Below are 14,192 nucleotides of genomic sequence, written 5' to 3' on the forward strand. Positions count from 1 at the left end.
GCAAGGAAGTATGTATCATCCGACCTTGAGCCTTGTTAACATTTCAGAGAAGAAACTTAGTTCTTAGGAATCATTTTACTGGCTCTACCGCTTCACTAGAAGGCAGCTCGCATTCTTTTCAAGATAGCACTGCTTTTACAGATTGGCACTAAATCTTTGTAGAGTTCATCTTCGATGCTGAGTACCATTCAACATAGATTGTGTAGCTGGGGCCATTATAGAAAATGCTATATAACTTGAAAAGCTAAAAGCAATGGCTCAGCAGCAGGTGAGCGCATTTGTAGCGGTAGGATATATTACGGTCACATTGTTAGGCTTAATGGAAAGTTATTGGCACAGTAGAGCTTTATCCTCGTAGTGTTAATTGCTAACGGGAAGGTCATAGTCTTGTGTTTAAGCTGATGGTTTTTTTTCCTTTTAAAGAGCTCTTTAATAAGGTCATGGTACATCCAGACAGCAAAGTGTAATTAGGTTGGAATTACTTATTCACATTAGCTTGTGTGATACAGTGTACTTATCAGAGCTAATACTGTGACACAGCTTGTCAAGTCACAAATGGTAAAGCAGGTGGAAATATTCTGTGGAATTGCGAATTAATTCATGCTTGTAACATCTTAAAATTTCAGGTAGAAAAATTCCTAAAATGGGTTAATGAACCAATGGATGAGGAAGCGTCGCAGGAGGCAGTTTCTCATAACAATGTGCAAGATACGTGCACAAGCAGTGGTTCAGAGGAACAAGAAGTGTCTGTTGGAAAAGGGGATGACCCACCGGAGACGAGTGAGCCGGAGCCTGGAAAGCGTCGTGCCGTGTCTTCAGCTGGGGAAGTGGGAACAGAGAAAACTGACGGGGACAGCACAGCAGCAGCAGCGCCAGATGAGGGGGCCTGCCCCGCCCAGGCTGCACCAGACCGTCTTCAGGAAGAAGCCGAAGGTGAGGCTAGATGTGCTCCCGCTTGCTAACGGACTTCAATTCCTTGTTTTAAATACGTTTTTCCCTCGTTATCACTTACGGATCATCTATAGCTAAGGATTCACTGCTGTTTATTCGTAAGTTGAAGGAAGGCGTATTTAGTGTAAATGTGCTGATGGCCGTGGTTTCGCACCCAGAGCATCCTTGGCTGAACAAGCATGATAAAAGAAAAGACCAAAGAGTAGGGGGAGCTGTTTGAGCACCTCCGTCTGTGCCGTTAAGACTGGTCTCTGCCGTTAAGACTGGTCTCTGCCGCCACCACTCTGTTCCCTGGGCTAAAGGGCCAGTCCCTTTGATTCCTGTTGAAATCTAGTATTGCCCTGATTTTCTTTTGGATGATTGTTTTGTTCTTGTTGTTTTTTTGTGGTGATGGTGGTTGGTAGTGATGTTTGTTTTTTAGATGGTACATTGACATAAAAAAGTATTTACAGTAGTTGGCTATGATGAATGAAGAACAGTGTAGCATTTTCACTTTATGCCCTTCTGTAGTATTTGAATTTATTTTATAATAGTTATACTCAGTGGAACATTATGGCTTTTGTAAGGCAGAAATTTTCATTTGACATAGTATTCATTTTTACTGATGAATTATTTCAGACTTGCCCTAATGAAACAATTATACTTGTGATGCTTTCTTATTTAGTATTGAGCAAAATACCTTATTTGAATCTTGATTTTTTTCCGTGTGTGTGTAAACCTGTGATCTTTGTATTATATATTTCTTTGCCTTTCTAAACAGCATACTTAAGGTAGTTTAATATTTTTATTGCCGTTGTACAACTGATGTTCACGAGGCACTTGGAGAGTTCTGAAATGAGAATCCTTATTCTCCTTTAATCTGTAAAGTAGCCCATTGAGATAGGTGAAATTATCCCTGTTCTATAAATAAGTAAAGCTTAGAGAAAATAAGAAATTCGCCCGACATCACCCAGCCAGTAAGTGGCAAAGCTAGAACTTGGTACCAAGTTGTGTGATTTCTAAATCCCATTTTTCCGCCCTACCCTAGCTCCCTAAGCACCACTTGTCACGAGGCTGGTGTTCTCACCTGGGGTGATACCACCATCTCGGGTATTTGGAAGATGGGTTAGGTCGATCTGGGGGATTCTGGCGTTTCGTACTTTAGATTACTTAATGTTAAGTCCTGTACAGGATGGTCTTGCACAATAAGGAGTTTTTGACTCAAAATCTTAGTGTCTCCTCTCTTGAGGAACTCACTGCACTTGGCTATTGACGGCACCTTTTGCTGTTTGCACTAATCAGATGACCGTATTAGGACACAGTCCTTTGTTTGAGGACCGTTTCAATGTTTACTTTAATGTTTATTATTTGTCAGCATCAATTCTTGTCATCATACTTGGGTATGACAGCACTCCTGTCTTTCTAAGTTGCTGCATCTAATCTGCTCAGAACTGAAACCAAATAACCAAACAAATAAAAATCATTTATCTAAGAAAAAGTCAATGTGAATGAATGAGATCCTTTTCCATTGAATGGAGCTAGTGACCCCTGTTTCAATTTCTCAGAGGCTGTAGGACTCGTAGTCATGGCTAGGTTCAGAGGATTGATGTGTCTGAGAGTTAGAGCTTAATCAGTCCTTGGGAGCTTTTGTGTTAAAGAAGGGAAGGGAAATGCTTGAATTTCCATAATTCACCCACTAAAGCAACTTTATCTAAGAAACAGTTATGTAATAACTTTTATACCTATAATAGTACCTCTCCACATCTCCTAACAATCCTGTGAAGTACGTAGCTAAAATGCTACCCATTCATTCATTCTTTTTGAGGAATTAAAAATTGGAACTTAGAGAGCCTGGGTTACTTTTCCAAGCTCAAGGAGCCAAGAAGTGGCAAAGTGGAGGCTATAACCTGAAGCCAGTGCTGTTTCCAGGTGCCCTCCACCCTCCGGCGTGTGACTGCATACGTGTGCTGCAGCGCAGTCCCAAACTGTAGCTATTTGCCGTGGCCACACTTTAGATAAATTCACCTGTGACTTCCTCTTTCTATAGTGAGCATCTGTATTATTTCTATTTTTTTATTGTAGCTGAAAATAAAAAGAAGAAGAAGAAGAAGAAGAAAAGCAAGAACAGAAAGGGGATTGGTCTGCCTCCTGAGATCACTGCTGTGCCCGAGCTGGCCAAGTACTGGGCCCAGAGATACAGGCTCTTCTCTCGCTTCGACGACGGGATTAAATTAGACAGAGGTAAGGTGTATATGTAATTTTTAACTTCATTTTGAAATAGTTTCAAACTTACAGAAAAGTTGCAAGAATAGGAAGAAATTTTCATATCCCCTTTATTCAGATTGAGCTGTTTTTAACATTTTGCCACATTTGCTTTGTCATCCTCTGTATGCATGTATGTAGGTATGTTTTCTGATCCAGTTGCCCCTACCCCTTAGTACTTTGGTGTGCATTTTCTAAGAACAGTGATATTTTTATGTCACAATGATAAAGTTACAAATTTCACACTGTTACAATATCATAATCAACAAATCAGTACTCTAGTTTCATCAATTATACTAATCATGTCCTTTATAGCATTCTTTTTCTTCCAGTATAGGGTCAGGTATCACATTTATTTTCATGTTCCTTTAGTTTCCCTTAATCTGGGATAGTTCCTGAGCTGCTTTGTCTTTCATGACTTTGACATTTTCCAGAGAGCAGCTGCCAGTTATTTTCTACAGTGTCTCTCAATTTGGGTACATATGTGTTTTTTAAACTTCAGACTCAGGTTTAATCTGTATTTTTTGCATCTTAGGATAGATAGCAAAAGCAACTGATAGATTATTAAACAGAACACCTGATGTGCAGAAAGATGTAAGTAAATGAATTAACACCGGAAAATTTGAATTCTTTTTCAAGTTTTCCTACCATGACCTTGAAGAGCTAACTTAAACTCAGTTGCGCGAACTGAGGCTTGCTTTCATGCTGGGGCTATACCTAAACATTGGTCTTTATTAACTGTCCAAATCAGGAGGTATTGATCTGTGTGGAGTTTCAGGGTTTCTCTGAGCCTCTTAAAATTACTGGTAAAATGTTTTGTATCAGGGAGAGTACATAAGAGTTTGTTGGGGAAATAAGACTGGAGAAAAGCTTTTAATTCTATAAAAGGAGTTTATGTTTTTATTCTTCCAGCAATGAGGAGCCATTTAAAGTTTTGATGAAGAAAGGGAACAGGAAAATCGGTGCATCATTTTGTTCAGAGAAATATCTTTCTGAAAAACGTAAATTCCTTCTCTTGGGAAAGAAGGAGGGCAGTGTCATTTTTTTCTGTGGAGCGGACATGGGACCTCATTTCTGAAAGTGATGAAGGCTCTGCTGAGCCTGCAGCTCTGCAGTCTTGCTGTCACTTCCTTGCTTTTCTGACCCTTAAGACACGCGCAAATTTTGCTAAGTGTCCCGTACAGATGCAGTTCCCTGCTTCCCCTCCAGGAATTAAATAATTAGGAACCTCGGTGACGTTTGGGGAGTTGGTCAATTAAAATAGCTAACTTTCCATTTTCCATGATAGGTAGTCAGTTGTTAATACTTCAGACAGAAAAATCAGAATTGCATTCAGTTGTTGGAGGGATATTGCAAAAGAATCAGGCAAGAATTGAGGTGGTTGTTTCTGTGGAAATTGGGTCTGGGAATGATACTGCCCCTTTTCTAACAAGATCCTTAGACCTTTTCCTTCAAACTAGATAATACATAATTTTTTGAAAAGAGAAACTGAGTATTTTCTCTTAAGCATTTAGTGTATAATCATGTTTGCTGTGCTTGTGTTTGGCTTGGCTTCTGGCCACCGAATGTCATAACAGAAACCCCCTCCCTTCGCAGAGGGCTGGTTTTCCGTTACACCCGAGAAGATCGCTGAGCACATCGCCGGCAGGGTTAGCCAGTCCTTCCAGTGTGACACTGTAGTCGACGCATTTTGTGGAGTTGGAGGAAATACCATTCAGTTTGCCTTAACAGGAAAGAGAGGTAAGTGGTCATCAGCAGTTTATTCATTAATTAATTTCCCTTTATTCAGTAAAGGCTTCATTTTGCTTCAGCCTATCTCTACTGAGATTTAATCATTGATAATTTAATGCCAAATATTTAACAATAATAGTTAACATGTATTAAGCATACACTTTGTATACTGGTTTAAGTGCTTAATATGTATTTATTTAGTCAGCGATCTTGTGATATGTCTCTTTTACTACTATCTGTGTTTCACAAATAAACCAAGAAATAAAAGATGAAGCAACTTGCCCAAGATCACACAGACACAGCTTGGCGGAGCCAAGATTATAGCGTATTATATAAAACTAAAAATATGAAAATGGGAGACTGTTCTTTGGAAGAAGAGAAGAGTAGGCAGGGACTCCCAGCTCTGCCCCTCACCATCTGGCTGACCTTGGACATCCTTTAGCCTTAACTGAAAGGAGACATTAAATTGAGAGAACCTCTGTGATACCTTTCAGCTCTGACATCCTAAGACACTAAGAACCTTTTAAATATTGGACTGTCCTCATGGTTGTTTGACTTCAGAATCACAAGAAAGAAAACCTCTGTTAAACTACTGATGTATCAGTATATATCTGCTAAGAGCTGTGTCAAGTAGGCAGAACATGTGCTGTTCCCAGGGGAAAGAAGGCTTTATGAAACTGGACAGTCTGCCCAAATTGACTTAGCGGAGTCGGGAAGCCAGGGCTTTTACTTGGCTTTCTCTGTATCTGATATCCCCTTTCTTTCTCCGTTCTTTTTGAAATGTAGTATAATGTGATATTTTAGAGATAGCAACTGTTAAGTCATACCCTGAAGATGCTTTTTTTCACCAATGTCTTTATATATAAAGCTCCCATTTCAGTAGATTTCAGTTGTCTTATTGATTTATATAAAGTCCTTTATGTTAACTAGGAAAACATATGATTCTGGAAAGCATAATATAGGAGCTAGGAGATGATGAAAGGCAGCCCGACATTGATTTTAAGACCAGTGCTGATGGACTATGGCCTCATGCAGTCACTCCGGTGCTCCGGAGCATCGTGACCTTTGCTGTCTTTGTGTGGTCTCCTGAGAGACTGGATGAAAGCTGTTTTCACATTTACTGCAATAGTAGTTACTTTCTTGTTTTTCCTGAATTTACTACTTTCTCTTAAAGTTCTTCTCTGCCTTTGCCAGATAAGCCATTCCTATGAGCTCAAATCAGTGTTTATTGCATGGAAATGATTTTGTCCTCAAAAGTTGTAAAATGTGTCTTCATTTGGCATTGTACTGTAACATGAATTAAAATATCTACCCTCTGATAAAACAGCAGATAGATCTGGAAATTGTTTCAGAATATTACAGAAACAGTCCATATTGTAGTTTTGTATTTCCACGAATACGGATCTGTTGCCAAGGCCCTCTGTAGCTTAGTGCACATTTGGTAAAGGAAAATGTCTAATGTGGGTCCCAAGCTAAAGAAGACCGCTTCTGCCCGACTCCATCACAGCCCCATCACTCACACCTACAGATCTCCAGCCCCTGGGGAGAAAAGGAGGCACGCCCAGACTCCGCCCCTGCCGGGTGCAGCCCGTGAGCCGGAAGCTCAGGAGTCCTCAGTGTGCTCACAGCGTGCTGTCCCGGGACCTTCTACCCGAAGCAGTAGGAGCTCACAGATGCTCTGACAGTCGTGGTGGGTGCTGCCCTAGTGTGGGCGAGCTGACTCCACTGGGGCAGGGAGTTCAAAGTACAGTTTTGTGTGTGTGTGTGTGTGTGTGTGTGTGTGTGTGTGTGTACACACATATGCATGTAATCAATTACTCTTTATACACACACACACACACACACACACACACACACACACACTTGACCCTTGAACAATGCAGGGCTTAGGGGCACTGACGCTGCACGCCCCCACGTCAGAGATCCGAGCATAACATATGGTCGGCTCTCTGTACCTGACGTTCTGCATCCGCAGGTTCAACCCCCCGCAGATCACGTGGTCCTGTCCTACACGTCTAGTAAGAGCAACCCACCTATAAGTGGACCTGTGCAGTTGCAACCCGTGTTGTTCAAGGGTCAGCTGTACACATGCGCGCATGTGCATACACATGAGAAAATGGCGTGTGCAGTCGGCACGATCCCTTTGTGTCAGACCGATTTCCACCCACATAGCTGCTGTCTATGCAGGTTCTCAACTGAATGGTTAGAGAATTCCCAGAGTTTGCATTTTGCTGTTAAAGTTTTTTTTCCCCCTTTATATGAATTCCAGTGGCTCTGTATCAGGTCTGCCCATTAGGACTTCTGTAATGATGGGAATGTATCTGCACTGCCCAGCATGGTAGCCACTAGCCACATGTGGCCATCGAGCAATTGAAATTTGGCTGCGTGACTGAGGAGCTAAATTCTTAATAGTATTTAATTGGCCTCGATTTAAAGGTAATATCCGCATGTGGCTAGTGGCCACCATTATCGGACAGCACAGTTCTACGTAGTATCTACCAACATCTGTCAGCACTTCCTTCACGTGCTAGATTGAGTTGCTTGCACTCTCTTAGGCCTGACAACAAAGACGGCCTCCGAGGGGAGCGCAGATGAAAACTTGACAACTAACTGAATACATTTGGTGTTGAAAGTCATTTTTTTCTGTTGAATTTTTGCTATTGTCAGTATATCTTTGCATCTGTCTCTATACTATAAATGTAGCAGATTAAGCAGCTTAAAAAGGACATTTTTCTCTTTTATAAATATGAATTTTTTTTTTAGAACAGAAAAAAGTGTTGCAGATGCATGATTTTGCAACATGACTGGTGCTTGTATTCATTGTTCAAGTGATTTATTGAGTGCATTATTTCTCAAAAGCATTAACAAATTTTGAAACCAGTATTTTCTGGAATGCAGTTGTTTCTTTGACAACCATGGTGTATGTATCAGGATTCCACTTAGCCCTTGCAGGTATAAAATATTGCCACTAACATCCTGGTGCACGTACAGGTGCACTTGAGTAATTTACTGCAAGACACGAGTGAGCCAGAATTAACTTAGGTTTGTGTTGCTAATTACGAAATTGCAATAAATTAAATGAAAGCCCGTGTGGTGAAAACATAACATCTGTTCCCTCTACCTAAAATGTCTCATTACACGTCACCAGCAGATGTTTTTACATCTCTTCTTCATAAGTTGGCTATATCGGTTTGTCAAAATGTGTTTTATTTTGCCTTTCAGTAGAAGTTGTCAAGTTTGGCTTCCTTTGGAAGTTGCCTCATTTTGAGGAAATTGGTCTTATCTGAAATCTTTTATAGGCTTTCCATGCAGCCATCGCCTTCCCAAGTGTTTGCCGCTCGGCTGTCCACAGCACAGAGCACGGTGTTGACCACAGACCGGGTTCAGGGGGTGCTGGGTGGCCGCCGTCACTACTTGCCTCGGCCCAGTGGGCTGACTGACTGAGGCAGCTCTGAAGGCCACACCCTTCAGTCACAGTTTCTTGGTACCACACAAGGGAATCTTTCTAGTTGTGATCAAAGTGTTTAATTCTTTCTCTCATATATATGGCCTAACCTCCCTTTAAAAAGTCTTTTAAAAAGGGTCTTGCACAGAAAATAAACCGACTGCTCAGAAGATGAACTAGTCTATATAACTAATAATCAGCATCATTTAACTCATCTTTCTTGTTCCCACTTCAGTGATCGCCGTTGATATTGATCCTGTTAAGATCGATCTCGCTCGCCATAATGCAGAAATTTACGGGGTAGCGGACAAGATTGAGTTCATCTGTGGAGACTTCCTGCAGCTGGCTTCTCATTTAAAGGCTGACGTCGTGTTTCTCAGCCCGCCTTGGGGAGGACCAGACTACGCCACTGCCGAGATCTTTGACATCAGCACCATGATGTCCCCTGATGGATATCCTTCGGAAGCCCTTAGAGTTTCCTCAAGCAGTGGTTGTGGAGAGGAAGGGTGTGTGTGTGTGTGCGTGTGCGTGTGTGTGTGTGTGTGTAAGACATTAGTGAAGAGGAGAGCTAGCAGCTAATAGCACTTGATAGATTCCAGTTTGTTTTGCATAAAAATTAACTGGTGAGTGATCTCCAAAAGTTACGTTGTATTTATGTAACTGCGAGGTTATGTTTCCATTGGTTGCTCTCCAGTTGTACCATTACAAAACAAGAACGAAAAGGCATTAATTGCGTGGAATTATTGTCTGGAAATGGGGGTTTCCTCAAGACCTGTCCCTAGAGTCTGGGTGACTATCCCCTAACATTTCTTCAGCTCACACTGACTTGAATCCTCTGTGTCTCCGAAGTTTCCCTGTTACTCTTCCAGGACGCTGAAGCAAACCCTTGTTTCGTAAAGAATACCATTTCTTATTTGTCCCTTTCTCTATCTCTACTCCCCAAAGGAGTCAGGTGTGACTCTAACAGGAATTGTGTTTTAAATTGCTAAGTAAAATTTAGAAAAATACAGTGGACAGAGTTACTTGTCTTTACTCTTTACTAGAAAGGGGGGTATTGTGCTTTCCTATTCTTCCTGTTGTCACAAAACCCAGGAAATGGCCGAAAGAAAGAATGTGTGTCTCCGGCTCTTGGTTTCCTACCACTAGGATAATTGAATAAATAGATTTAACCTCTAATCCCTGACCCATCAGGGACAGTATGCTACTTCATTCTCTTTTAGGTCCCATTAGAGGGTATTGTTACATATCGGAGTACATTTGGGTTATGATGTAGTAAGTGAAGAATATATCTCTGATCAGAAATTACCTACTGTTTTTGTTACTTTTCCTTAACTGCTGTCCACCTTTGAAATTTTCAGACTTTCCCAGAAGATCACGAATAATATCATTTATTTTCTTCCAAGAAATGCTAATATCGACCAGGTAAGCCATTACTGAAGAACTTCTATGAGCCTCTTGTGTGACTATTACAGAGATTGGACCGAAAAAGATACAGGGTCTTTCTTTACTTGAGAACATGTTTATGAGAAGTCCCTGGCTTTTTGACTATTATTAGAAAACTGGAAGTGCTTAGCAGTTAAATCCATGCCTGTTTCATCCTGTTCGTCTCCACGGCTCCTGACCTGCATAAACATAAACAGAGCACTCTGGGCTTTTCATTCCGTGTCCTGAAAGGATGAATGTGTTGTGTTTCACATGAGCACGCCTAGCCTAGCTGAGATCTGTTTACTGCAGCCTACCTTGAGAACAGGTTTTAGGTATTCCTCAGAATGGCAGCCTAGATAGAAATCCACAGACAAATAAAACCTCCATGTGTCCAGGAACAGTTTTAACCATAGGACACTTGACTAACATTCAGATGTCCTTGTTGCGTTCTTATCATAAACATTTATTTTAAACATGTTGGTTTTTTTCCCTAGAATAATAACTGCCTCACAAAGATTTGATGATGTCTTTATTTCATGCTTTTGTTGGTGTTTTTTATAAGCGCTCATTACATGTCTGCTTTGTGCGAAGCATTCTACTGAAAACCTTTTGTCTTTGATATTTCAATTTACTCCAGTGCTGCTGGGCGCCGGTTTCTCCTTTCTCTCCCGTTTGGTACTTGAGAGCCAGCTCTGTCACTGAGCTTTGTTCATCATGCTTTACTCTGGAGACATTATCTCCATTATCTGTTCAACTATGTTCTCACCATCTTTTTTCCTTTTTCGGGACATCTGTTACGTGGATCTTAGTCTCCCATAACTGTATTTTCTGGTGTTTTGTCTCCTTTTTCCTTCTGGGAGATTACCTCGGTCTGGTCTTCATTGCTCACATATATAAATTCTCTCTATCCCATCTATTGTGTTTTTTATATTCTTTACACCTAATGTTTCTGCATTGTGTTCTGTTTTCTTCTTTTGCACTCGAATATTTTTATTATTGTAAGAAGTTTAAATCATGAATCTTTTTTATCCTTTCTGCGTTTGATATAATTTCTAGGCCTGTTTGCTTTTCTTCCATGAAGTACTCGTGGTCCTCAGATGTCTTGTTTTAGTGCCTATTGGCTATTCTCGAGTAATGCAGAAGGAGAAAGGCCAGGCCAGAATCCAGTGAGTGTCAGACCTCGCTGCCCTTTAGAATCATTGGGCATTTGTAAAAAACTGACTCTCCGAGCCCCATCCCCGAAATCGATCTAACCAGTTTCTTAAGCTTCCTGGGTCATTCTGATGTGCATCCTGGGTTGCGAACCGCCATCTAAGGCTGTGTGGACCCCAGCGGCCACCTGCAGGGGTGGCGGTGGGTGAGCTCTGGGGTTGCTAACCCGCCAGCTCAGGACTGCAGTTGGGGAGGAGGCTGGGCAAAAGCAGCGATTGAAGGCTGTACTCCTTCACCACAGAGTGTCCGGCATCAGCCCGAGGATGTCTGGAGAGCAGGGTGGGAGAGGGCAGCTGCAGGGCCGGGTCCCCACCTGCTTCTCGCAGCTTCTCACGTCAGAGCTTCTCTTCAGCCGCCCTCGCTTTCCAGCTATAGCTCTGCAGGCGCGGCACAGACGCTGTTGAGCCGAGGCCACGAGAGCAGAATTTCACGTTCCTTGTGTTCCTTCCTCCTGTTTTCAATTCCCACAGCCACTGCCTCCTGCCCCCGGCCAGAGGCACCGCCCTCCGTCCTACACAAGTTCTCTCTCTCTCTCTCTCTCTCTCTCTCTCCCCCCCTCCCTGCCTCCCTCTCTCTCTCGAGCCACCGCAGGTCTCTCCATAGGTTTCTTTTGTTTGGTGGTTTCCCTCTGTTCTGTCTCCAGACCTGTCTTACAAGAGCCAGCAGGCGCGCTAGTTCAGCACCTTCTCCGGATTACAAGCTAGTGATAGCGCAGCCTTCTCCTAAGCAAGGCAGAGATTAAAACCCTGGCTTTCTGCCGGATGACTTCAGGAAAGGCCCGGGATGATACATACAGCGGATAAACCAGACTTTAAGCTAAAGCAGACTTGGCTGGAGGAGTGGAGGAGAAGGTGTGGCCAGAACATCAGTGACGCGGAAGTGGGAGTATGTGGCTAATGTTCCGGTGATGGGCTGGAAAAAGAGGCGCTGAGAGTCAGACCCGAGTTTCGTCTCAGCCCTGCCACTTGTTGTTGGTGGTTTTGAAGAACAAATGAAATAAGGGATAAAGCATTTTTCACAGTGCGTCTAGCCCATAAACCCTCAAAAAGTCGTGTGTCTGTTACTTAGAAGATCCTGTCATAAAGTTATCGTGGAAAGAATGTAAACATTACTAAGATTCTGAAGAGGACCAATAGGTAAAGATGTCATGCTTTCTCTAGAGGAGACAATAGACAGCTTTGATATTTGTAAAATGCGGGCTTCCCTGGCGGTCCGCTGGTTAGGGCTCTGCGCTTCCAATGCAGGGGGCGCGGGTTCGATCCCTGGTCGGGGAGCTAAGATCCCGCAAGCTGTGCGGCACAGCCCCCCCCCAAAAAAATATGTGGTTTTTTTTTTGTAAAATGACAGGATTTAATTTATAAACACACATCCCAGATTATAGATTTTTTTTCTCTTCCTCCTCTCAGAAAGCAGTAATACTTACTTGTATTGGATGTACTCTTATTTTAATGTGTTACACTTTCCCATCTTTGGTTCATCTGCTTAGTCTTTGGAACACTGGGTCTCTCTCAGATCTGGCTGCAAATTAAATCACCTGAGTGGCTTTTTTGTTTTTTTAATTGTGGTAAAATATACATGACAAAATTTACCGTAAGTCATTTTTTTTTTTTTTTTTTTGCGATACGCGGGCCTCTCACTGTTGTGGCCTCTCCCGTTGCGGAGCACAGGCTCCGGACGCGCAGGCTCAGCGGCCATGGCTCACGGGCCCAGCCGCTCCGCGGCATGTGGGATCTTCCCGGACCAGGGCACGAACCCGCATCCCCTGCATCGGCAGGCAGACTCTCAACCACTGCGCCACCAGGGAAGCCCTACCATAAGTCATTTTTAAGCACACAGTCCATGGTGTTAAATACATTCATGTTGTTGTACAGCTATCACCACCGTCCGTCTCAGGACCTTTTCATCTGCTGAAACTGCAACTCTGCACCCATTATACTCTAACTGCCCATCCCTCCACTACCTGCCCCTGACACCCACCATTCTACTCTGAGTCTATAAATTTGACTACTCATGCATACCTCATACTTACATAGCTCATGTGTGGAATCGTACAATATCTGTCCTTTTGTGTCTGGCTTACTTCACTCAGTGTAATGTCCTTAAGGTTCATCCATGTTATAACACGTGTCAGAATTTCCTTTATTTTTAAGGCTAAGTAGCATTCTGTTGTCAGCGTACACTGCATTTCGTTTAGCCATTCATCCGTCCACGGACGTTTAGGGTCCATGGTCCACCTTTTGACTGTGGATAAGGCTGCTGTGAACATGGGTGTACAGATATCTAGTCAAGTCCCTGCACTCAGTTCACTTGGTTATAGATTCAGAAGCGGAATTGCTGGATCACATGGTAATTCTAGTTTTAGGTTTTTGAGGAATCACCTTACTGTTCTCCACAGCAGCTGAACGATTTTACATTCCCACCAGCAGTCCCAAGAGTTCTGATTTCTCCACAATCTCAGTAACATTTGTTACTTTCTGTTTGTTGTTGTTGTTCTTCGGTAATAGCCATCCTAATGGGCGTGAAGTGGTATCTCATTGTGCTTTTGACTTGCATTTTCCTAAGGACAAGTGATGTTGACCATCTTTTCATGTGCGTATCTTCTGAGTATTAATCCATTATCGGCTATATGCTTCACCAGTATTTTCTCTCATCCCATGGGTTGCCTCTTTAGTTTTTTTTTGGCCACGCTGAGCAGCTTGTGGGATCTTAGTTCCCCGACCAGGGATCGAACCCCGACCCTCGGCAGTGAAAGTGCGGAGTCCTAACCACTGGACCGCCAGGGAACTCCCTCTTTACTCCCTTAATAGTGCTCTCTGCTGCACGAAAGTTTTTAATTTTGATGAAGTTCAGCTTATCTGATTTTTTTGTGTGTTGCCTGTGCTTTTGATGTCATATCCAAGAAATTATTGCCAAATGCAATGTCTTGAAGATTTTCCCCTGTGTTTTCTTCTAAGAGTTTTACAGTCACAGCAGAGTAGCTTTTTTAAACTACTGAGACTCAGGTCTACTGAGAAAGGTTGTCTCTAATTTATTTTCTGGGATGAGACCCAAGCATAATTTTTTAAACCCCCCACGTGATTGTCATGTGCTGCCAGAGTTGAGATTCTCTGGGTTAAAAGAAAAGGAAATAGAATTAATGAGTCTGAGCCCCTGCTCTGAGTTAGCAGGGGCTGCTCTTAGATCTTAC

The 14,192-nt window shown here is 42.5% G+C and overlaps 1 protein-coding gene across 2 annotated transcripts in view; it reads left to right on the forward strand.

Moving 5' to 3' along the window:
• Positions 1-14,192, forward strand: part of TGS1 (trimethylguanosine synthase 1) — a 37,581-nt gene that overhangs the window by 14,015 nt on the left and 9,374 nt on the right. For both annotated transcript variants that reach the window (XM_060127274.1, XM_060127275.1), the window contains 5 exons: positions 627-933; positions 3,013-3,171; positions 4,789-4,932; positions 8,604-8,820; positions 9,712-9,790. In XM_060127274.1, the coding sequence (XP_059983257.1) occupies positions 627-933; positions 3,013-3,171; positions 4,789-4,932; positions 8,604-8,820; positions 9,712-9,790 (906 nt within the window). The remainder of the gene's footprint in view (positions 1-626; positions 934-3,012; positions 3,172-4,788; positions 4,933-8,603; positions 8,821-9,711; positions 9,791-14,192) is intronic.

The sequence above is a fragment of the Lagenorhynchus albirostris genome, chromosome 17 (assembly GCF_949774975.1).
Source record: "Lagenorhynchus albirostris chromosome 17, mLagAlb1.1, whole genome shotgun sequence".
NCBI classification, from domain to species: domain Eukaryota; kingdom Metazoa; phylum Chordata; class Mammalia; order Artiodactyla; family Delphinidae; genus Lagenorhynchus; species Lagenorhynchus albirostris.